Raw genomic sequence first — 23547 nt, forward strand, 5'->3', positions numbered from 1 at the left:
TTTTAATAACATTGCAGAAGAGACTGTTGTCCTGGCACAAGAAGGGAAATTTCTTCACTGCAAGCCATTTCATCATTGTTGATGATCAAGCCTTACAATGGTGGTGTCATCGGTAAGTGGCATGATAGAAATGGATGTTTTTCGCGACACACTCATAGGTTAACAAGGAGTACAGCAGAGGGCTCAGCCCATTAACCTGAGGATCAGTGTGAAAGAAGTGTTTCTACCAATCAGCCAGAAAGGAAGCCCAAAATGCTGTTGTAGTAGGTGGCACTAAGTTCGAACTTTTTGAACTTGGTGATTAGCCTTGATGGTGCAACAGTGTTAAATGCTGAGCTGCACTCATTATATAGTACTATGTTGTGGATAAACTACTTGGAATATTCCATTTTTAATGTGTTCCAGCAGCAGTCTCTCAAAATATTTCATCACAATGTCAGTCAGTTTCACTGGTTTTTAGTTGTTAAGATAGTCCAATTTTTAGTAAATTTGGCACAAGAATAGTTGTCTATTTGAAGTAGATGGAGACCATCGATTTTTCTTAGTGAGAGAAATTAAAGATGTGATTGAAAATGCCAACTACTGGTCGCAACTAATTTTTTAAATATGTCCTGAAATTACACAGAGACACTACTCCTTACACATGTTGACTTGTTTAAAAAAATCCTGTTATGCCATTTACAGAAAGGAAACACGAGAGTGAATCACAAGGCGCTGCGTGTAATCACGTGGAGTGCAATTTGTTATCATAGTCAAAATAGACATAAAAAAAACTCATTAAGTTCATTGAAAAGAGAAACTGTGGATGCTTCTGTATTAGGCTTTAGTTTATATGCATAAGCACCTGTAAAGCCTGTTATGGTTTGCACACATTATGACTTTATGCTATATTCAGTCTCTAGACTGCTACTATACAATATTTAGAAAATTTACTGGCTATCCAGAGTTGACACCTTCATTTTTTGAATGGGTCCTTATTATTGACCTGAGTTATCCACAGTTTCTTATTAGGAAATTTTCACATTGTTATCATAGGCACACAGTAATCCGTATATTTTTTGATAAATCTAGTTATGCCCATTGCATACTCGTCTTGATCTGACAAGGAATTCTATACATTTGTCTGAATTTAATAAATCAAAACAATCCTGTCTGTTCTTACTGTCTCCTCCTAGTTCAGGCTCTGCTTGTAAGTTGGAATCAGAACTGAGAGGTGGTCTGACTATCCAATTTAAGCAGGTAGTAGCAAGTGTCTTTTATTGAGTGTAATAGTTATGTAAAGAGTTAGCATCCATGGTGGGGCACATGAAATACTAATATTTATTGTAAATATTTTGAATTTGTTTTGTTGGAGTTTCCAGCAGCAATAAATAACTCCTCAAACGTTATTTACATTCGATAATGATAATATTCATATCTCAGTAGACCGTTAGTGTTGCCTTCCAGATGAATATAGACAGCAATCAGAATAAACACTTCATGAAATTCTTGGGCGTTTCTTGCCGTACAACATAAACCATCTCCTCTGTATGTGCCTTATGATTCAAGTTGATTTCACAAAGTAGACAGAAAAAAACATCTTAACTATATTTTACCATTCAGTGCGTCAGCAGTTAGCTATGTTTCCAAGACACAGAAAACACAGTTTCTAACAACTCTTTAAATAAGTTTTGCTTTAAAGTCATCTAGGTTTGGCCTACCTGTGACCGTTAAGCAGGTAGAAAATTCATGGAAGTTTGCTTTTTTTTTTCTTTAAGATATTAGTACTAATAAAAGGCACAAGTCAGTTTTAATTTAAATTACTCCAAAACAATGTGTCACATCATCTAATTTCTTCTTCTTCTTTTATACTTTCATTTCATAGGAAATCAGTGAAGAAGTAATTGGATCACCAATTCCGGAACCCAGACAGCGTTCTAGATTGCTCAGGTCTCATTCAGAGAGTTCAGACGAAGTTTCAGAGTTGGATCTGTCTCACGGGAAGAAAGATGCTTTTGTTCTTGAGGTATAATAATTGTGAAATCTATTGAATAATTGATAAATCATAAACTACATGAATTGTAATTGTGCCATTTTAAGGATGTGGACTTTGCATAATCTCTTCTGTTTTGGAGAGAGGTTGCGGGGAAAAAACTTATTTAATTATAGATTGCCATCTAAAGACAGTGTGAGTTGACAATACAAGAGGTTCTGTTGCGGAAAAAAATACTAATGTAATCAATTAAAATATAAGAGAAAAATGTAGATTTGAAAATGAACTTATACTCTCTCAGATCAGAAGATGTTTTAAGTTACTTTTTGAGCTTCATAGACAACCCACTCAAGTGTTTAACAGATAAATGAAAACAGTCCAAGGTTTGACTAACAAAACTTTGAGTACTACAAAAGAAAGTGTCAGAGGATGATGGATACCTGGCAGGTTGCTTGGCAAGTTGAAACGAGGCAAGCAACCATGTAATGCAATCAAAGTTGTTGGACTTAAATTCTTTGCAAGTCAGTTGCATTTTGAGAGCCAATGGATTTGAGCAATTTATGCAAACTTGTTGGGGCCGTTTTACGCTCATTTGGTCTATGTCTAGCCCAGTGGTGGAAAGTAACAAATTACATTTACTTTTGTTACTATATTTGAGTAGATTATATGAGGAATTGTGCCTTTTAAAGTAAATTTAAATGAAATTACTTTCTCTTAAAATATATATTTATTTAGTAACCATTCTACTTTGTTACATTTTTAGAGTAGGTGTTTACTAAGTACAATTATATTTCTAATGTTCAAAATGTGAAATTTACAGTGAACAATTAAAACATGACTGCACACAAATATTTTTGGGTATTTTCTGCAGGTCATCATAATATTGGAGTGTTTTAGAATCTCATTATATCACTGTATAATGACCAAGTGTATTGGCCAACAACTGTTAGACTGTGCCTTAAATCTTGCATACTTGTGCAATGCAGGATGCAGAGGAAAGCTGCAGCAATCTTTATAAAGCAGGCACTGGACATTCCTGTCCATACTTGATAGAGCTGCTCATTCTCAAGGACATAAAAACAAAGCAGCTATATTATGCAGTATAAACTGTACTTCATAAAAATGTGGGGTTATATGTATACTTAAACTTTTACTCAAACTTATGAAAACACCTGGAAGTAATTATTTTTTTTAAACTAGTAGGGTATTTAAAATAATATACCATAAATGATAAAAGTCATAGCTGTTGGTATCTCAAAAGATCATATAGTAAAATTCTGATAATTCAGAGGTAGATTTATATTTAAAGAAAGAAGAGCTCCATCAGTTAGTTTTGGTAGTGAAATAAAAAGATGAGACTGTCCAAATAACATGATTAAAAATAAGTTCATTCAGTACACTTTTGAATTTTGATAAAATTAATTTTAATTACTCAGGCAATTGAAATGACTACTGTAAAAAAAAAAACTCCCATAAAAGTACATAAAATTAATTGCATATTTGTATTTAAAAACTGTTGCAAAATAAAGGGTATAAATGTTAATATATATTTAAAATTTAAGCAGTGTTTTAGCTACCAGTATCAATTAATTGTTTCAAAGTGCAAAAATATTTTGTGGATATCTTCTGTATTGCCATAAACTGACAGTGATTCTGTACTAAAACAGTTCAGTATCGATAAAAATGTTGCATGTAATAAGCAATTATTGTAATGCCCACTATTGTGATTCTCCCTGCCCAATATTAAGAAGCAAAAGGCCTATTAATCTTCTTGCTTGTAAATGCCACTTTCTTGTGGTATTCATTTCTCGTGTCTCCTACTGCAAAAAGTTATTTGCATATATGTAAGATTTTTTTTTTCTTTCCTCTGATGTTGTTACTGTGTCAGATGAAGTTTATAAAATTGATAACTACAGACTACTTGAATAGAATATTTTAGTGTTCTTTCCACATTTGGGCTGCCCTCTTGCAGTTGTATTTTAAAGACCATTAAAAAGTGAATTGCCGTAATCAAATAGTGATAGCACTTTTTCCAAGAGTAGAGAAGAAAAGAGGAGGGTTAGTAGTTTAACTATAGTTCTAAGTGGTAATAAGAAATTATTCTCCATATTGAGAGCACTATTATATCATAGATTATTAACAGAAAACAGTGAGGAAGTTTTGCAGGAAAACAAAATCTATTGAGAAAAATGTAATCTTTCTTTCTGATCCTTGTTAGTTTCCATCTGTAGAGAGTTAGCAGACTTATATACACTAATTGTTATTGTGGCTATTAGGGAGGTTTTGTGCAGTGCCTAAAAAAACGTATTTCATATACTGACCAATTCAATTCTTTAATTTTACCAAATATGAAAGATATACCCTGTATATCATATCATCCATTGCAGTTTTGTTCTGATCTCTTTTTTTATGTGACATTGGGGGAAAAAGTGTAAACACTCTTAAGTATTCAGTCCCACTTTTGGCTCAACAAAATATTAAAGTGTCTGGATTGAAATCTTTTACAAATAGCACATTTTCTTCTACGGAAAAAGGAAAAAATAAAACTGTGTTCGAAATTCTGATTTGTTTGTGCTAATGGAGCTTCACTTTTAAGGAAAATATACTACAGGTAAAATTCCGTTACAACGAATATCTTTACTACGAAATTTTCATTAAAACAAAGTGGTCCCGACAGCTTCCCCATATAACACGAGTCTATAGAAATCTCGTTACTACGAAGTACATTCAGCAGATACTTTCATTATAACGAAGTGCACAAAAGACCTTGAAATGCTTGAATGAATTATCCACAGAGCAGTTAGTTCTGTGGCCGCAGCTCAGTTGTGCACAATGATCCCCAAACAGAAACACTGTAATTTTTTTTTCTTTCATCGAACTTTCCTCATACTGTTTTTTTTTATTTTTTTGCCTTTTTTGTTTCCTGTGGTTTTCAGTGATACCTATCGTCAACATTTGAAAAACATCCATTGGAATTTAACTCATTGTCACCCTCCTATAGAAACCGCAGACACGAAAAAACGATAACAGTTCATATTAGAAAAAAAAGACTTTTTGCAGCTCTCGATTGCGGCAAAAAGAAAAAAGACGTTGCCAGTGAATTTGGAATTTTGCTATCACTATCGACGCTGTCAACTTTCTTGAAAGACAGAGCAAAAAAAGTAGAAAAATCTCGGGTTGCAAACGTATGTGAACTGCTGCATTTGAAGACGTCGAAAAAGCCGTTTTTATTTGTATCTGTGATTATCGTTCAAGAAACATTCATATTAATGCGGCACTCATTCAAGAGAATGTGGGAGGTCCCAAGAGAGTATACAAACCTCACAACTGGACAGTAAGCCGAAGAGCGTCCCGAAGTGCGATCTCCGCATCTGTACAGGGCAATAGCAGATATGCTGCATCTTTCTGCCAAAGTAAACAGTGTCATGCTTGGGTCACAGATTTGCACAGAAACACAGAAGATTGTAGAGACAGGAACTTTATTCAAACACTGCAAACAAACATGTCTCTTTTTCAAAAGTTTAAACGTGCTCCTTGACAAGATGGTGATGACAAATCCATCTCACAATTGAAAGAATGCAAACATATCTTCCTCTTCAAAGGAGTGCGCGTCATGAGCAGGGAAGGACAGAGATAGAGAAAGGCAAACAAACAATCCGCAATGACAGGTGCTTTTGGACTTTTAAGTCTGCGAAGTACCGCGCAGATCATGCAATAGATCAGCCGCAAGTAAGCCCAACAGCAAGGGAGCAATGTGAAGGTAGTCTTTCAGCGTCTTTTTTTAACCTGTAGGGGTGCGATCTGCCCCCCAGCTCACAACAGAAAAGATCTCGAGGGGTGATGCAAGGTTAGGAGCACGTAAATTGTAAATGCAAATACTGTAACAGGATTACTTGATCACTGACCTGGCCACAACTCTGCCTGACTGCTGTGTCTGTGTATAGCAGAGTGGCAGATCACGCTACGATAAATAACTGTGCCGCTCCTGGTTCAAGCTGAATAAAGCTGGTTTTGCTAAAGTACTGAGACTAAGCCTTGTGTTTTGGGGTGCAAGACAGGGACTTATAGCGCAAACATGATCTTTTATGATTTGCTTCTGTGGCACTTCATTGCAGCGCTGTGAGCCTCCTATTGCCCTTCCCCAGCAACCAACAAACAATCTTCCACAAACAGACTCTGCAATCATGCGTCAGGACGCACTTCAACGTGTTGTTCCCGTTGGGTGGGGAGTAGAGGAGTGGGGGAGTGGGGGGAGGGGTCTCAAAAGAGTTCAGAAACCTCACAATAAGAAGAAGAAATAATGATTCGGCTCCTGATTGATAACTGTGCAGCTCACAACATGCTTCAACATTTAGATAATGTTCACGTTGAATTCCTCCCACCCAATTGCACAGCAGCGCTTCAGCCATTGGTTTTGGGCATAATTCGCACCCTGAAAGTGTATTATCGCAAGGAAATGCTGAGAAAAATTCTCGTCAGCATAACTTGTAGGTAGGAGGAGATTAAAATTAACGCGAAAGAAGCTATCGAAATGATTGCAAACGCCTGGATACAAGTTAAAGAAAGCACTATAGTAACAAATACAGAATCTCATTACAACAAAATTTTCGTTACAATGAAATATTTTTTAGGTCCCTGTGAGTTCGTTGTAATGGAATTTTACCTGTATGTGTCTGTAGTTGATTATAATGTTATAACTTTATAACAGAGTTTTGCATTTCCATTTGTCTAGTGGTATTGCGTTTACATTTTTCATTAAAGTGCTTTTTCAGGAACATGTAATGGAAGAATAGGGAAAGCACATACAGTGAGAGCAAGTCCATATAAAGAAAGTACAGTGGAACCTCGGTTCACGACCATAATTCGTTCCAAAACTCTGGTCATAAACTGATTTGGTCGTGAACTGAAGCAGTGACCATATGAACTGTATGTAAATATATTTTTGTTTTTAGGTTTTTAAGCACAAATATAGTTAATTAAACCATAGAATGCACAGCGTAATAGTAAACTAAATGTAAAAACATTGAATAACACTGAGAAAACCTTGAACAACAGAGAAAACTGACACTGCAATAGTTCGCGCTATAGCGTTACCAACCGCTGGCTAAAAACACTTTTTTTTAATGAGTTTTAAGCACAGGGAAAAAAATGAACATTTGAAAAAATCCGTAATTTAATAAACCACCAAGAAAAGTAACATTGCAACAATGCACACTACGAACCGATAGCTGTAAACAGAAGTGAAAACAAAATCAAGCCCAGTGCATTCTTTAACTTCCTTCCTACCTTATGCGTCCAACTCTCTCTCTCTCGCTGCCTCTGTGTGTCTGTGTGTGTGTGTCGCGCGCGCACTCTCTCTCTCTCACTGGCTGCACAGGGAGAGACTGAACATGTACAAACCAAAAGGGAAACTGGCTTGTTCGTATACCGAGTGTGTGATCGTGAACCGAGGCAAAAGTTTGGCAAACTTTTTGGTCGTAAACCGATTTGAATGTGTACCGAGACATTCGTGAACCACGGTTCCATTGTACAGTCATATTACACCTGGGAAACGTCTACAGGCATGTGCTAATGTTTCCCATCTGTTGTCAGCTGTTGAAGTCTCAGGAAGTTCAGGTGACACTTGGTTCTTTACATCTGAGTAAACTTACTTTTGTCAGAGCTGATGGATTTTGTAAGAAGTCTCAATATTTGGAGATTGGTTGATCGCCTGAGGGAGGTTCATTACTTGTACTATGCAAGAGCACACCTGTGGCATCAGTAATAGGAAAAACAGTGTTCTTTTCTCAACATTTATACAGAATGAAGTAACAAGGGTACTGTAATATGGACGCAATGTAATTACGTATTGACAGTGCAGCATCTACTGTTATGTGAAAACATAAGTATTAATTTCTGTGTGTTTTTATATGCACTGACATAAGCAACAATCCTTGATAACTTACAAAGTCCTGAAGTTAGACAAATCAATCTTAAATAACGAACAACACCTAACACATTGCATTCTTTTTTATATTTTCAAGTAGTACTAGGGTGTTGTACCGTGTTAGCCATTATGAATGTAGAGAAAAGCCAAGCAAAATGACACCTTTTATTGGCTAACTAAAAAGATTACAATATGCAAGCTTTCGAGGCAACTCAGGCCCCTTCTTCAGGCAAGATGTAATCTTATGTAATGTTTACATCTTGCCTGAAGAAGGGGCCTGAGTTGCCTCGAAAGCTTGCATATTGTAATCTTTTTAGTTAGCCAATAAAAGGTGTCATTTTGCTTGGCTTTTCTTTATATTTTCAACAAAAATATAACAACTTACATAAGTCAGGTGTGAAAAAATATACAGTGGAACCTCGGTTCACGAACGTCTCGGTACACATACAACTCGGTTTACGACCAAAAATTTCGCCAAACTTTTGCCTCGGTTCACGACCACACACTCGGTATACGAACAAGCCAGTGTCCTTTCGGTTTGTGCGCGCCGATGATTTCCGCACCTGTTGCATTGTTCTTAGTCAGACGTGCGTGCTTGCTTTCGCTGTGAACTCTTTGTGCTCTATTTCATTTCCCTTCTAGTTCGTGCGCGCCAATTACTGTATTTAAGCACATGTTAAGCCTCTCCCTGTTCATTGTTCTCAGTCAGACGTGCGTGCTTTACCTGTGAACTCTTTGTGCTCTACAGTATTTTGTGTGCTTTTGCAGTTAACCATGGCTTCTAAGCAAGTGAAGAGTGGTGAGAAGAAAGTGTTGCAATGTTACTTTTCTCTTTTTTTCAAATGTTTATTTCTTTTTAAATGAGTTTTAAGCACATGGAAAAAGTGTTTACAGTGATCGGGCTGTAATGCTATTAGCATGAACTCCTGCAATGTTACTGTCTTGGTTGGCTTTTAAATAAAGTTTGTATTTGTTGAAATGTTCCTTTTTTCCCCCTGTGCTTAAAACTCATTTAAAAAGAGTGTTTACAGCGATCGGGCTGTAATGCTATTAGCATGAACTCCTGCAATGTTACTGTCTTGGTTGGCTTTTAAATAAAGTTTGGATTTGTTCAAATGTTCCTTTTTTCCCCCTGTGCTTAAAACTCATTTAAAAAGAGTGTTTACAGCAATCGGGCTGTAATGCTATTAGCGTGAACTCCTGCAATGTTACTGTCTTGGTTGGCTTTTAAATAAAGTTCGGATTTGTTCAAATGTTCCTTTTTTTTCCCCCTTGTGCTTAAAACTCATTTAAAAAAAAAAAAGTGTTTATACAACAATCGGATTGTAAGGCTATAGTGCGAACTGCTGCAATGTTACAGAGAGAGAGGGCTCGCGTGCTTCTGAGAGAGAGAGAGAGAGCCTGCGCATGCAGCTGAGCAGGGAGCCTGGGTGTTTGTGTCAGTGGTGTTCAATGTTTTTACATTAGCTTACTATTACACTGTGCATTCTATGGTGTAATTAACTATTTGTGCTTAAAAATCTTTAAAAAAAAATATATTTACATACAGTTTGTACGGTCTGGAATGGATTAATTGTATTTACATACAATCTTATGGGGGAAAGTTGCTTCGATTCACGACCAAATCGGTTTACGACCTGAGGTTTGGAACGAATTATGGTCGTGAACCGAGGTTCCACTGTATGTAAGTCAAGCAGGTCATTTGAACCAAATGCTTCAAATAAGTATTATTAGTTTATGACTAGTCAATTATACGCCTTCTGTAATTTAGGCAGAACCTTTGACAGTTATTCTGTAACATTCAGGTTTATGACAAAGGACAACAGTTGCAGTGATCTCAGAGAATCAATCATTGCTACCCATCAGGTTTGAGTAATGTGTTTTATAGGGAACACACAGTCCCTGAAAAAGTGTTCTTTTACTTTTCAACCTATCCCTGTTTATCTCTGTAAAAAGAAATACTCCAACAGGCTACAGCATAAGTTGTGCCTAATTATAATTATACTTGCTGTACAGCACAAGAATGATTATAAAGACTTTTCCAAACAAATTGCATTTTCTAATTAGTTTACAAATGGAAACCATTCAAGACAGTTTTCAGTTTTACCAGGAGTTCATGAACAACCATATATACTGTATAATGTTCCAAGGAACTGCAAATAACACAAGCTAATAATTTCCCTGTTAACTTGGTGAATTTTACAGTTCATCATTTCACCATTATTAGATTAACCATTAGGTTAAAATTAAACCCCATTGGTGGGGTAACCAGATGAAAGCTACATGTGCCTTAAAGGAATATGGTAATACATCTTAAGTTCGCAAAGTTGCAGCTCAACAAATGTCTGGAACAGTGCTCCTGAGCTCGTCATATTTCTAAATACTAATATTCTTTTCTTAGGATTTATAGCATGGTTTTGGAAAAATACTTGGTGTGTCATTTTGTAGATGCCAGAGTAATGTGTGATTTTTCACTTTATTATTACTAACCCTGCTGTATTGTAGGAGGAGAGTGTGTGAATGAGATGCATTTAGTTTTTTTTGTTTGTTTTTGACTGCAGATTAGGTAAATACTGAGGATTGTAAAATATTTTTTTCAGCTGATTTATTGGTGGGGCAGCACGGTGTCGCAGTGGTAGCGCTGCTGCCTCACAGTAAGGAGACCTGGGTTCGCTTCCCGGATCCTCCCTGTGTGGAGTTTGCATGTTCTCCCCATGTCTGCGTGGATTTCCTCCGGGTGCTCTGGTTTCCTCCCACAGTCCAGAGACATGCAGGTTAGGTGGATTGGCGATTCTAAATTGGCCCTAGTGTGTGCTTGGTGCATGGGTGTGTGTGTGTGTGTGGGTGTGTGCGTGTGCGTCCTGCGGTGGGGTTGGCACCCTGCCCAGGATTGGTTCCTGCCTTGCGCCCTGTGTTGGCTGGGATTGGCTCCAGCAGACCCCTGTGTTCGGATATAGCAGGTTGGATAATGGATGGATGGATGGATGGATTTATTGGTTTACCTTCAAAGGACAAATCCTGCAAGTTCTGTTTTCACCCTCAGATCATTAATTCAGACTATACTGACCACCATTGCAAAGAAAAAAAAACATACACATTTAAATCCAAGTTGAAGGGTCAGAATTTGAAAGATTTTGTGATAATAACAAGCTTTGCTTGTAGCCATGGTTCAGCCACTTTATCCACTTTATCCACTTCCCATAACCAAAGATACGTAGAAGAGACCATGCTAGCATTCTATCCTTACAAAATTTACAAGACAGTGTACTTAAGCCTGCATATTATGTGCACTTGTAGATGCACTATGACACAGAGAAAAGGGTTTCTCAGTGATGCATTGCCACTGTGAAGCCTCCCAAAAAATCTTACATGTTAAATGACCCTCCACAAGATTCATCTATACATGTTTTACTGTGAATGTTTGCTATTTTATTCCCTTAATAATCATAAATCACAAAGCAATTATGGACAGCATAAGAACAGGTTAATTGTTCAGTTATTTTTCATTTAACACCATCTTTAAATATTGGTGCTTGATGCCACAGGAAAAGCACACTTCTGTTTTTAAATTGTTTTTGTAAGTTGTATTGGATATAAACACGTCCGGAATGCATGTATGCATAGATAAATTTATAAATCCTCTGTCTGGTAATTTTCTGTGTGAAGAGACACAGTCTCCCCATGTCTATGCAGGTTTTCCTCCACATTCTACAGTTTGTTGCTCCAATAATCAACAACCCCCAAACCCCATGATCAACAATACGATCAAGTTGGTTTGAGAATTATATGCATGTTACTAGTGCTGGGTGGTATACTGGTTCATACCAAAAACCGTTTTTTATTTTTGTTATGATATGGATTTTTCTTATACCGCAACACCGGTTTAAACAGCCTAGACAATTTTCGGAACGTGGCGTAGCGGGAAACTGTTTAAGGGGGGACCTTTTTTTACTGCTGCACTGCTAAACACGCATGCAACGGAGTACATGTGTTAGTGGAGGTATTGAATGGTAAAAATGGACAGAGAGCATTCGAAACTGAAACTGAAGCTATAGCAGATGATAAAATTGAACATAATGACACAGAAGAACGTTTGCCGAAAAAAAAGAGCCGTGTCTGTTGTCTGGAGATACTTTGGTTTTAAAAGGTCAGATGTGGACCTTTATGTTCAAATGTGTGAATACTGTTTCTATACTACTGGATAATACTGCAAGCCAAGTTGTACTTGTTTTATTTTTTTTCAGTACTATGCAATATACCTGGGTACTGTGTATTAGTGTGATGACATTTCTACTTTATTCTCACTGTTTATGTGGAGATTAAAGTCGACATGTTGACTTTATTGTCGCAATCTGTCATTAAAGTAGAACATCGTAAACTAAACTTCATCTTAAAATGAATATTTAATTTACTAGATTTTCTCAAACCCCGTCATAAGTTACAGTATGTAGCATATTAAATGCCTAGTATTAAGTGTTCTCCAAGCCATGTTAATTGCTACGTGCTTCTTAAACTGACTTCCTCTTGCACTAAGAGGAGGCACAGGCAGCGATCACCACACAGAATACATTCATTTCATGATATTCCTGCTCCCTGAACATTTTTAGAATGCTAAGATAAATACTTGATATCATTTTCATGATGAAATACATTAAAGCATGTATTAATCCTGTGGGGGCACGGTGGCGTGGAGGTTGCACTACGCTCTGTTCAGGATTTGCTCCTGCCTCGCAAACAATGCTTGCTGGGAATGGCGCAACCCTGAATGGATGGCATAATTAAACATGTATAACGAAGATTTTTTTTAAAGTTCTGAGCACTCCGTGGTCTAAGTGTATAACTAGTTTTAATTTCACAAAGATGTTTATCGTGTGGTGATTGATAATGTGGAGAAAGAAAAAGGAAGGATAGGAACTGGGGGTTTGGTACGTTAGACAGAGATCGTACGCATGCAATAAAGAAAGCCCGCTCATAAGAACAGCCATTGAATTCTGTGTTTGTTTGTCCGACCACCAGATCACGAACCTAACATTTACACAATATTTCAGTTAAACCTGTGCGATACCCATTCATACATCCAGTTTTCTGAAACCTCGTCACACCTGCCATAAAGGTTTCTACACTGAACGTACACCTGGGGACGCCTTACTGCGAGGGAGCAGCACTACCGCCACACTACCGTGCCTGTTAAATACCTGCTTTAATGCATTTCATAATGAAAATGATATCAAGTATTTATCTTAGCATTCTATATGTTCAGAGAGCAGGAATATCATTAAGGGAATTCTATTCTATGCGGCGATCGCTGCCTGCGCCGCCTCTTGGTGCAGAGGAAGTCAGTTTAAGAAGTGCGTAGCGATTAATAACTGGGTCGGGGAACACTTAACACAAAGCATTTAATGTGCTACATTAACTTATGATGGGGTTTGAGAAAATCTAGTAAATTAAACATTGATTTTAGGATGAAGTTTAGTTTGCAAAATTCTACTTTAATGACAAAATAAACTATGAGAATAAAGTGGAAATGTCAACTTTAATCTTGGCATGTAGTTTTTTTTTTCCTCACCGTGGGCTCTAATACGCTTCCGTAGGGCTATACCACAAATAGCATTATAAATGTATGTTGCAGTTTTATTATTTATGTATATAGCTTAGCTTGAAGCAAGTTCCATATTAATCCAATTTGCCTTAGTGATGGTTCAGTTGGTAAAGATGTCATCACCAAGTTGCACTTTTATTAGTTTTATTTTATTTTATTTTTATTTGGTGAATACTGTGTGATGCACCTGGGCTTGAAGTAATAGTATTATTTCCATTTTTCGTTTTTTTCATTTCAGAAATCTTTTTTTTTTTCCAGAAAATTTTTTCAAAATTTTTTTTTTCAAAATCTCATCCCTGCTATTTGCGGATGATGTGGTTCTGTTGGCTTCATCGGACAGTGACCTCCAGCTCTCACTGGAGTGGTTCACAGCCGAGTGTGAAGCGGCGGGGATGAGAGTCAGCACCTCTAAATCCGAGGCCATGGTTCTCAGCTGGAAAAGGGTGGAATGCTCTCTCCGGGTTGGGAACATATTACTGCCTCAAGTGGAGGAGTTCAAGTATCTTGGGGTCTTGTTCACGAGTGAGGGAAGAATGGAGCGGGAGGTTGACAGATGGATTGATGCAGCATCCGCAGTAATGCGGGCTCTGCTACGGTCCGTTGTGGTGAATTGAGAGCTAAGACAAAAGGCGAAGCTGTTGATTTACCAGTCGATCTACATTCCTACCCTCACCTATGGCCACGAGCTTTGGGTAGTGATTGAAAGAGCAAGATCGCGAATACAAGTATCCAAAATGAGTTTTCTCCGCAGGGTGGCTGGACTTTCCCTTAGAGATAGGGTGAGGAGTTCAGTTATTCGGGAGAGACTCAGAGTAGAGTCGCTGCTCCTCCGCATTGAGAGGACTCAGTTGAGGTAGTTCGGGCATATGGTTAGGATGCCCCCTGGACGCCTCCCTGGGGGGGTTGTTCTGGGCATGCCCCACTGGGAGAAGGCCACGGGGCAGACCCACGACATGCTGGAGGGATTATATCTCCGGGCTGACCTTGGAACGCCTTGGGGACCTCCAAGAGGAGCTGGAGCAGGTGGCTGGGGAGAGGGAGGTCTGGACTTCCCTGCTTAGGCTGCTGCCCCCACGACCCAACCTCGGATAAGCAGTGGATAATGAAAAAAAAATGAAAATATCATGTAAAGTTGTTTAAAAAGTCACTTTAACGTGTCAGTGGACAGAGATTGTTAACATTAACAGAAAGTGTAGTTGGTTTACAAAAAAATATTTACTATTTATTCCTTTTCTAAGACATGTTCAGTGCAATACAACTTTTGACAAGTACCTCTGGATATTTTACTAAGTCTAAATGCATCTTTCGATGGCTGAAAATATGTTGTCAAAATTTTAGTTTAAGTTGTGTGTAAAATTTGTTCAATAAAAAGACTCTATATTTTTACTGCAACTGTCATGCAATGTGATACCTTCTCTTCATTAGTGCCACCTCCTTGAAAACTTATCACTTTATGTGGCCATGCAAACCTGTATTAATACTTGTGTGCACATTAAAATGTTTTTTTGTACAATGTACAAGTCTCATTACAGTGGAATAGGTTATGCTTAGCCAGTCTACTGCAGTAATTGCAGTGGAAAATGTGGTTAACATCCACTCATGCATGGGAGAAAAATACCGTCAAATACTGTGAAACCGGTATAATTTTGAAAAATACCGTGATGTAGAATTTTGGTCATACCGCCCAGCACTACATGTTACATTTTTTAATATTGAGTGAGAGCAAAACGTGAACATTCCTGAGTGTTGATGCAGTGCTTATAGAAAAAAAAAAACACACATAGATATTGCTTTGTGGGGTAATCTAGAGTACTGATCTCTCAGATTTTAATTTTATTATTTTTAGATTGATGATGCTGATGCTGTGGAAGATATCCTTTCTTTATTAACAGATGCCCCTCTGCCGACAGGTGGGTAAAAATGATTTTTTCAAAATACAGTTTTTATATTATTTTTTTAGTTATTCATATGAAAATATATTGTCTAGTTTAAACAGTTTATTTGGTCATTCTGGGTTCTTTTATATAATTTGTCTGTTTTTAACAAAAAGGTTACTTATCTACTTTTAAAATTATAAAACAATACAGGAACTGAAGGCACCATAGTTCTTAATATTACATTCTAAGGATTTATAGGTAAGTTAGACTTACTGACAGCTAAATAATTTTAGTTTTAAAAGATATTTTGACAAAGCAGTATTTTCCTGTTCTTAAGTAGTATTCACAGTAGAATCATTTGATCTACATATTATGTATTAATTCCACGTAACTTGTATGCTGAAAGTATTAGGGGTATAAACTCCATTCATTCACCCATTGTCTAAGCTTGCTTAATTCAAATACAAGTTTGTTGAGGTTAGGAAGGTGTAGGCCACCAGCAAATATTGGGAACAAAGCTCAAAAGTGACACAACAGAACAGAGTTGTGACAAATGTGCAGAGGACAAATGCTCATAATGAGTATACCCCACTTGGGGTTGGTTTTACTTACTGGAATTTTTTATCAAAAAAATATAAATGAATTTAAAATTTAGCAAAACAAAATAAAATGACGTGAAACAATATACAAATTAAACACTGCAAAACCGTGTAAATAAAAGGCTAACTGTACTGTTCAATTTATTGGTTTACATAATGTTCTTTCACTTGCAACAAGTATAAAAGTAGCACCTTCCCACATTTAACTATTAACCTCTTATACATATGCATAAGGTTTTTCTTCCAAACATTTGCATGCTATGGTGATTCATGGCACTTAAATGACTCCTATACAATGCCATGCAAACATTTGGGTACACTTGCTTAACATGTCTTTTACTGAGAATAATTAAATGCAGAAGATGAACTGATCACCAAAAGGCATAAAGTTAAAGATGACACATTTCTTTTCTGCATTTTATGCAGGATTAGTGTATTTGTTTTGTTTTGTACAATTGTACAGTGAAAAAAGGAAAGGAGCACCGTGCAAAAATTTGGGCACCCCAAGATATTTGAGGTTTGGCTCATTAGAGCTATGGCTTGTTCACCGTCGTCATTTGGAAACCCCAGGTGATGCAATTGCAAAGCTGTATACATTTTCTGACTCCTCAAACCTTGGCCCAACAATCAGCAACCATGGGCTCCTCTAAGCAGCTGCCTAGCACTCCGAAAAATAAAATAATTGATGCTCAGAAAGCAGGAGAAGGCTTTGATTAGACAATAAAGCATTTACAGATAGCTTTTCCCTCAGTTCGTAAATGTTATTAAGAAATGGCAGTTAACAGGAACAGTGGAGGTCAGGTTGAGGTCTAGAAAGTCAAATAAAAATCCCTGCAAAACACATTCAGGAAGATTTAGCAGAATCTATAATGGTAGTCAGCGGTAGTAAACTTTTCATGCTTACTAGCCACAAAATTCAGCACCTCAGTTTGCAAATGAGCATCTAAACAAGAAGGGTGCATTTTGGAAACAAATCCTGATGAAGTCAAAATTGAACTTTTTGACCACAATATGCAAAGGTATGTTTGGAGTAAAAAGGGTGCCGAATTCCAGGAAAAGAACATCTCTCCAACTATTGGCATGCACGGGGGTGACTGAGAAAAGAAGAGTGTTCTTTGCTCACCTTGCAGAGGAGCTTCGTCGTCGCTTCTTACAAGAAGAGGCAATGGATAAAGCGAAAGAGGATGCAACATCGACAAGCTTCTGTTCCAAGACCGCCACTCCCCTCAGCCCCTTCAGTGTAATAGTAACACAGCACAAAGAGAAGTGTGTACATTGCAACAGGTACACATGTCGTAAACGTAGAAAGGATGGGCCCTTGGTTGTGCGTGAACTGTTAACATTTGAATCTGATGATTGCCTATAGCACGGAACTGACCACTCTGTACTATTCTTTCCTCTGCATGTCCTGGAGTACAAAAGAAACAACCCCATGCACCCAAAAGTAAATACTGGTAAGATTAAAAAAAAAAAAAAAAATGACTGATTACAAGCTCAAGATGTTATGCGAATGAAAATGAATAATATGAATAATGTTGTATCAGTGCCACAATGTTTTCCGAAATGTACTATACAGGTCATAAAAGGAGTTATTCCAAATATCATATATACCTATGTCTGTTTTTTTGTCAGTGCAGCTTTGACATCATGGACCATAAGGTGCATACTAATTCAGCGTGAGCAGGAACACTCAATAACACTTAATAAAAAAGAATTCAAGTGACGTTGAGATACGAAGGAGGCAGATTCAACAGCGTTTGTGTGTCAGCTTTTATCCCTCCAGATCAGAGAATTTCCAGGTCCATTGTCTCAAAACACCACTCACATCTACAGTTATTCCCAGGTTCAAATAAAACGTAACCGCGTCAGATCTTGGGGGGGTGGGTGTTGTATCGTGATTGCGACTCAGCTGTTTTTTTGTTTTTTTTTTCCACTTTTATTCTCTAACTTTTACAAGTACTATACATTTACACTGGCTGTTACAGACACAAATTAAATGTATGTTTTTATTGTATAATATTAACAAAAAGAGCAGCTCACTACTCTAAATGGTAAATTTGCCCGGGACCTGATTTTGAACTCGCGACCACTGGATTATAAGTCGGGAATTCTAACCACAGCACCACAGAAGCTGTCGTATCGTACTTGCACCATTTGTGAAAGTGTTTATTTGATATTTGGCTATCAGCCTTCACACATTATACAGTTCATGTCTACATTTTGTTATTACTAAAACATGAAAACGTTTCTGTTTTAACGATGTGTTTACATGGATTGTTGTAGACACAAAACATGCATCAAATTATTTCCCCTTACAATTCTGGGTAGCTCACTCCCAGATAATAAATCAAGGCAGGAACTGGGAGAACTTCTTGCCCGTTCTGAGGCAGTGGGGGGGGATGGTATAGCAGGCTGCTTGCTGCTTATCGATACATTTAGAAGACAAAAGACAATGACGGAGAGGTGTGAAGGGATTTAAGGTGGGCCGGAATTACAATTTTTTTCATTGGCGCTGGTAATTCTAGTGTTAAACATGGGGGTGGATCAATCATGTTTTTGGCTTGTGTTGCAGTCAGTGGCACAAGGATCACGTGGAAGAATGGATTCAAATAAATATAAGCAAATTCTAGAAGCAAGCATCATATCATCTGTAAAAAAAATTGACCTAAACATCATTGTAATTCTGTGGACAAATCTCAAAAGAGCAGTGCATGCAAGATGGCCCAAGAATCAAGCAGGACTAGAAGCCTTATGCAAGAGTAAGAAGTAAGAACCCCAAGCAAGAACAGAAAGACTCTTAGCTGGCTACAAAACACATTTACAAGCTGTGGTAATTGCAAAAGGGAGGGTTACTAAGTAGTGACCATGTTGGGTGGTGGAACATTTGCTTCAGGCCCTTTTCACTTTTTTTGGCATTTTATACCTGTTAGTGATGGAAATAAAAATGTAATCTTGCTTAAAATATTAAAGAAATGTCATCTTTAACTTTATGCCTTCTGATGATCAGTTCATCTTCTGCTCACTTAACAATTCACATTAACAGACATACAGTAATAAACAAGGGTGCTCAAACTACTGTAAGTGTACAAGTTAGTGGGCAGTTCAGTTAGCCACCTGCTGTCTGGAATGTATTCCTGTCTTGTGCTTAGTATTAACAGTTTTACTTAAGTGATTTTGAAACTATTTAATTTCTGTGTATGTGTGTGTGTTACGGCACACTGTTTAAAACTGAAAGAAAGACCTAACACAGAAAACTTGTTTTTACTAATGCAATCTGCCTTAAACTCAACCAGGCTTTCATTTTATATATGCACACATCTTGTGGATGTTGAGATACGAGAATGTGCAAACTCCACATGGACAACAACTGCATTTAGACTCAAACCCAAATGTTTGGATCCATGAAGTGGCAACTGCAACCAGTATGGTTTACAATTTCCATAACATTCACTCTCTGACTTTTTTGCCAGAAATATTCAGCAAGCATTTAGCATTTATCTCCATCTTATGATTCCCATACAGGTCAATGAGAAGGAAAAAAAAAATCAGAAAGCGCATATTCTGACTCATTTTGATTCAGTTTAGGTTATAGAATATCTGAAGAAAAAAAAAATGAGAATATGCACACCCACACAGACACTGATCAGGCTGAGACCTAAACCCATGTAATAATGTATTCTTATTATTTAAAATACTGTACATTTCTAGTAGAAGAGGAAGAAGAGACATAAACAAATCTTGCCTTTTCACATACAGTATATTTGCTCAGATACACAACATAGCCAAGCTGCATGAAATGTGTTTTTAAGTAATATATCTTGATGGAGTAAACATTGTTGCATGGGCAAGTGTTACCTTTTGCTTGTGCGCACACCAAAGCACTGCAAAAACCAGCAACAGTCCAACACATTTCAGGAGCAGCAGAACAATTCATTTGCTTTTTTCAGCATCTGCATGAAAGGACAGTCACTTTGTAATTATTTTTTGTTTGGCATTTTTGTCAATCATTACAAGGATTCATTCAAGTAAGTATTTCATTGTACAATGTACACGTGACAAATTTGACTTGATGGTAGCTGAGCTTTGTTTCATATTCAGTTTAACAGTTTTTGCTCAGTTAGTTTTTCGTCTAACTTTACAAATGTGAGACACAAAGCTTATTAAAAAGAGTTTTTTGACATTTATGGGGGCTACAAAAACAATAATGTTTGCTCTTTAAGAGTTTGGCAAGACCTTGCACCCCTTTTAGACCAATACATCTAGACAATTTTCAGGTGAAATTTAAAGTAAGGCTGGCAAATTGTCTTTTGGATATGTGGCATGGCCAAACCCATGATGCAGCAACCTACGATGGTGCAAAAACTATAATTCAGTGAGGCGATGCAGTTCCTAATCCACTGTGAGTGAGAGAAAAAAGAGAAGTACTGCATTTCCAGTCTTTAATGAGATATGCATTGCTCTTGCTGACTATATTTTCAGTGTATTCTGATCAAGGTGTCCTTCCATTAGCCCCAAGGAACCCATCCTACCTGATAGGAATTTTAGATGCTGTGTTGGCACTGCTACAAGGTACTAAATGAGATGAAATATTGTGTGGTTTTGGTTATATGTACTAAATAACTTTCTTCCAATGTCAGTTTCATGAATTTCACAATTCCATTTCACTGAAATCTCTTGTTCATCACTACTTGCAAACGGAGGAGTCTTTAAAAGAGTGTGAATGGGGGTGGCCAGGTTTACAAATGCATAGAAATTTAAATACATGTGTTTAAATGTTTTGAAAAAGTGACGCACGATACTCTATTTTTTACTCAAGATGAGGTTACGTCAGTTCTGCCCTAACTATATGTTGTATGTCATCAGTTGCAAACTAAACATTACTTTTGGGTTAGGTATACAGCTCCATGCAAAAGTTTGGACACCCCTGGCCAAATTATGTATTTTATTGACATTTGAAGTAAAAAATAGTAAACACAGCTTTGACAGCAAGCAAACTAAACAGTGGAAATGTACAGTTACTATGTATTTGATTAACTGAAAGAAGTAAATGGAAAGCATAAAACACTGGCAGGTGAGCACAATAAGTGGATGCAAGATGGAAAAAAATAAAGTAGAAAGAGGGAGAACACAAATGTGGCTCTTAAATGGCCTTCTTAACAACAACATTTATTTATATAGCACATTTTCATACAAAAAGTAGCTCAAAGTGCTTTACATAATGAAGAGAAGAAAAATAAAAGACAAAATAAGAAATTAAAATAAGACATTAGTTAACATAGAAAGGAGTATGGTCCGATGGCCAGGGTGGACAGAAAAAACAAAAAAAAAACTCCAGAAGGCTGGAGAAAAAAATAAAATCTGTAGGGGTTCCAGGCCACGAGACCGCCCAGTCCCCCCCTTCTTAAATGTTACTGGGTGATGATCTTAACAATAAGGATGCTGTTCAGACCCCTGAAGGTAAGCGCAGGCGCAGACTGCTCCCTCCTGCAATCAATCCACACAAATATCACATAACACTCATATGGCAAATCCCTGCCTACCTCTTAACATGACTCTGTTGGTAAGTGTGGTCTCGTCGCGCCTCTTATCTATCTGGAAGCCCTAAGCGTGATCCTATGTATTTCTCATGTGAGGAAATTAATTCAAAACTGGATTGTCTCTTCAGAAGTAAATCTATAAAGAAACTATTAATTTTTGTATTTTTTAAACAGAGATACAGTTTTCAAAATAACATAAATTAGACAAAAAAAAATACTGTACCATTTCACTGTTACAGCTGAGTTTGAAACATAGCAAGTTGTCCCACTCATAAGCAGCTCCATTCATGTGGTAATATGATAATTGGTCTCGTTCTCTGTGGCGGTGTGATGCTGTATGACAGGGTTATCGGATACATTTGGCCCGGGGATGAATTCTCTCTGAGCGGTTACTTTTCAAGCAGGGTCAGGTTGGGATGTAACTGTGGCAGCAGGTTTTTATTCCAACCATTTTCACAAATCAATTGATCAACCTTCCTTCTACTCAGTTAGCTAGCCTTTTTCTTCTTCTTTTCTTTTTCATTCAGAAAAATGTGCTAGTATGATATAGTAGCAAATACACACTCAGTTATTAACAAGGTCACAATCATTAGTTATCTTTTTGTGGTAGCATTGTAAATGAAGCTTTTGCAGACAATCACAACTGGCAGTATTAAAAATGCCTGGCTTCTTAGTCCTGGTCACCAGGGCACATACATTAGGCAGAATTGATAATAGGCAAACCAGACTGTCTTCATTATCAGAAATCATTAAGCAAACACTATAAGCAGGTTTATACTGAACATTATAAAAATTGTAATTGAAAGTCAGGTTTTCATTTGCAGTGACACAAGACATCCTGGAGTGTCAAAGCCTAAAATAGCTACAATATTTACTTTTAAAAGAAATTCAGAAATTTACATTTTTTGCCATAGCTTTAAATTCTTTATTTTACCATATTCTTTTTGTTTTACCTTTTTTATGTGGAGTTTGCTCCCTTAATTATATCCAAATGCTGACAGTCTGTGATTAGCAGTACAGATCCCAAGTGCAAAAAAACACTAAATACAGAAGGGGAGAAGCTAAATTAGTGTCATGTTCATTTGTGTTCAATTTAGAAAAAAAAAGATTTCATACAGCCTCAGCATGGGGAGAAAATATAAAAATAAAAATAGTAAAATTATTATAGAACAATACAATAAGTTCACATCAGTATAACACACACCAGTGTTTGTTACATTTAAAATCAAAATTTAGCAAATGCATTTTGTAATTTCTGGATTGACACAAAAAACAAAGATACTGGAAAACGACTTGCTTGATAAAAGCAGAAGGTGTTTGGAATGTAGACCTGCAGCTGCAGTGCTCCACAGAGCTAAACTTGAGAATCACTGGCTTACAGCAATGTGTGCTTGATGGCTGTATTTATTTTAAAAAGCATGTGTGTATATGTGTATTTTAATATAATAGCAATAAATCCACAAAGGGAGAACATGAGTCACATATCTTAAAATACTTTTTTATTTCTAAGCTTTCAACAACTTACTATGTGTCATCATCAGAGAAAAATGATTAGACATACAGGAATCAAAGGCAATATATAGTAAATGAGTAAGGGGGGAGATAATAAGGTGGGGTACAGAGGGTGTTAATCATTAAGTCTTATTTAATATTCATATGTTTTTCTTTTTAAGCCTGTATATGTTGGGTTCATGTACAAGTGTCAGGTCTTTTCGTTTGATAGCCAGATTTAGCCAGAATAATTCAGAAATTATTCTTGACATTTTTTCAGGTATTGCAAATGGATAATGACATTTTTGAACCTGTGGTAATTTTTTCTGATTGCATTGAATGTGGAGCAATGTAGAACATGTCTACTATGTTTAGTTACTTTTTATTATTAATAAATTAATAATACTAATGAGATATTTTTTGTGGAGATTGAGCACCAAAATTAAAAATGACCACTCTTTTCTGCAGAGTCAACAAAAGCAATTAATGTGTAAAATAATTTACAGTTCACTATAGCTGTTCAATTGTCAAGCTTCTCTTATATAA

General features: G+C 36.9%; 1 protein-coding gene across 11 annotated transcripts in view; it reads left to right on the plus strand.

Annotated features, from left to right (window-relative positions):
• c2cd5 (C2 calcium dependent domain containing 5) overlaps window positions 1–23547 on the plus strand; it is a 196939-nt gene that overhangs the window by 110165 nt on the left and 63227 nt on the right. For all 11 annotated transcript variants that reach the window (XM_051930042.1, XM_051930024.1, XM_051930031.1 and 8 more), the window contains 2 exons: window positions 1865–2005; window positions 15344–15407. In XM_051930042.1, the coding sequence (XP_051786002.1) occupies window positions 1865–2005; window positions 15344–15407 (205 nt within the window). The remainder of the gene's footprint in view (window positions 1–1864; window positions 2006–15343; window positions 15408–23547) is intronic.

Source organism: Erpetoichthys calabaricus, chromosome 1 (assembly GCF_900747795.2).
Source record: "Erpetoichthys calabaricus chromosome 1, fErpCal1.3, whole genome shotgun sequence".
In the NCBI taxonomy this organism is placed as follows: Eukaryota; Metazoa; Chordata; class Cladistia; order Polypteriformes; family Polypteridae; genus Erpetoichthys; species Erpetoichthys calabaricus.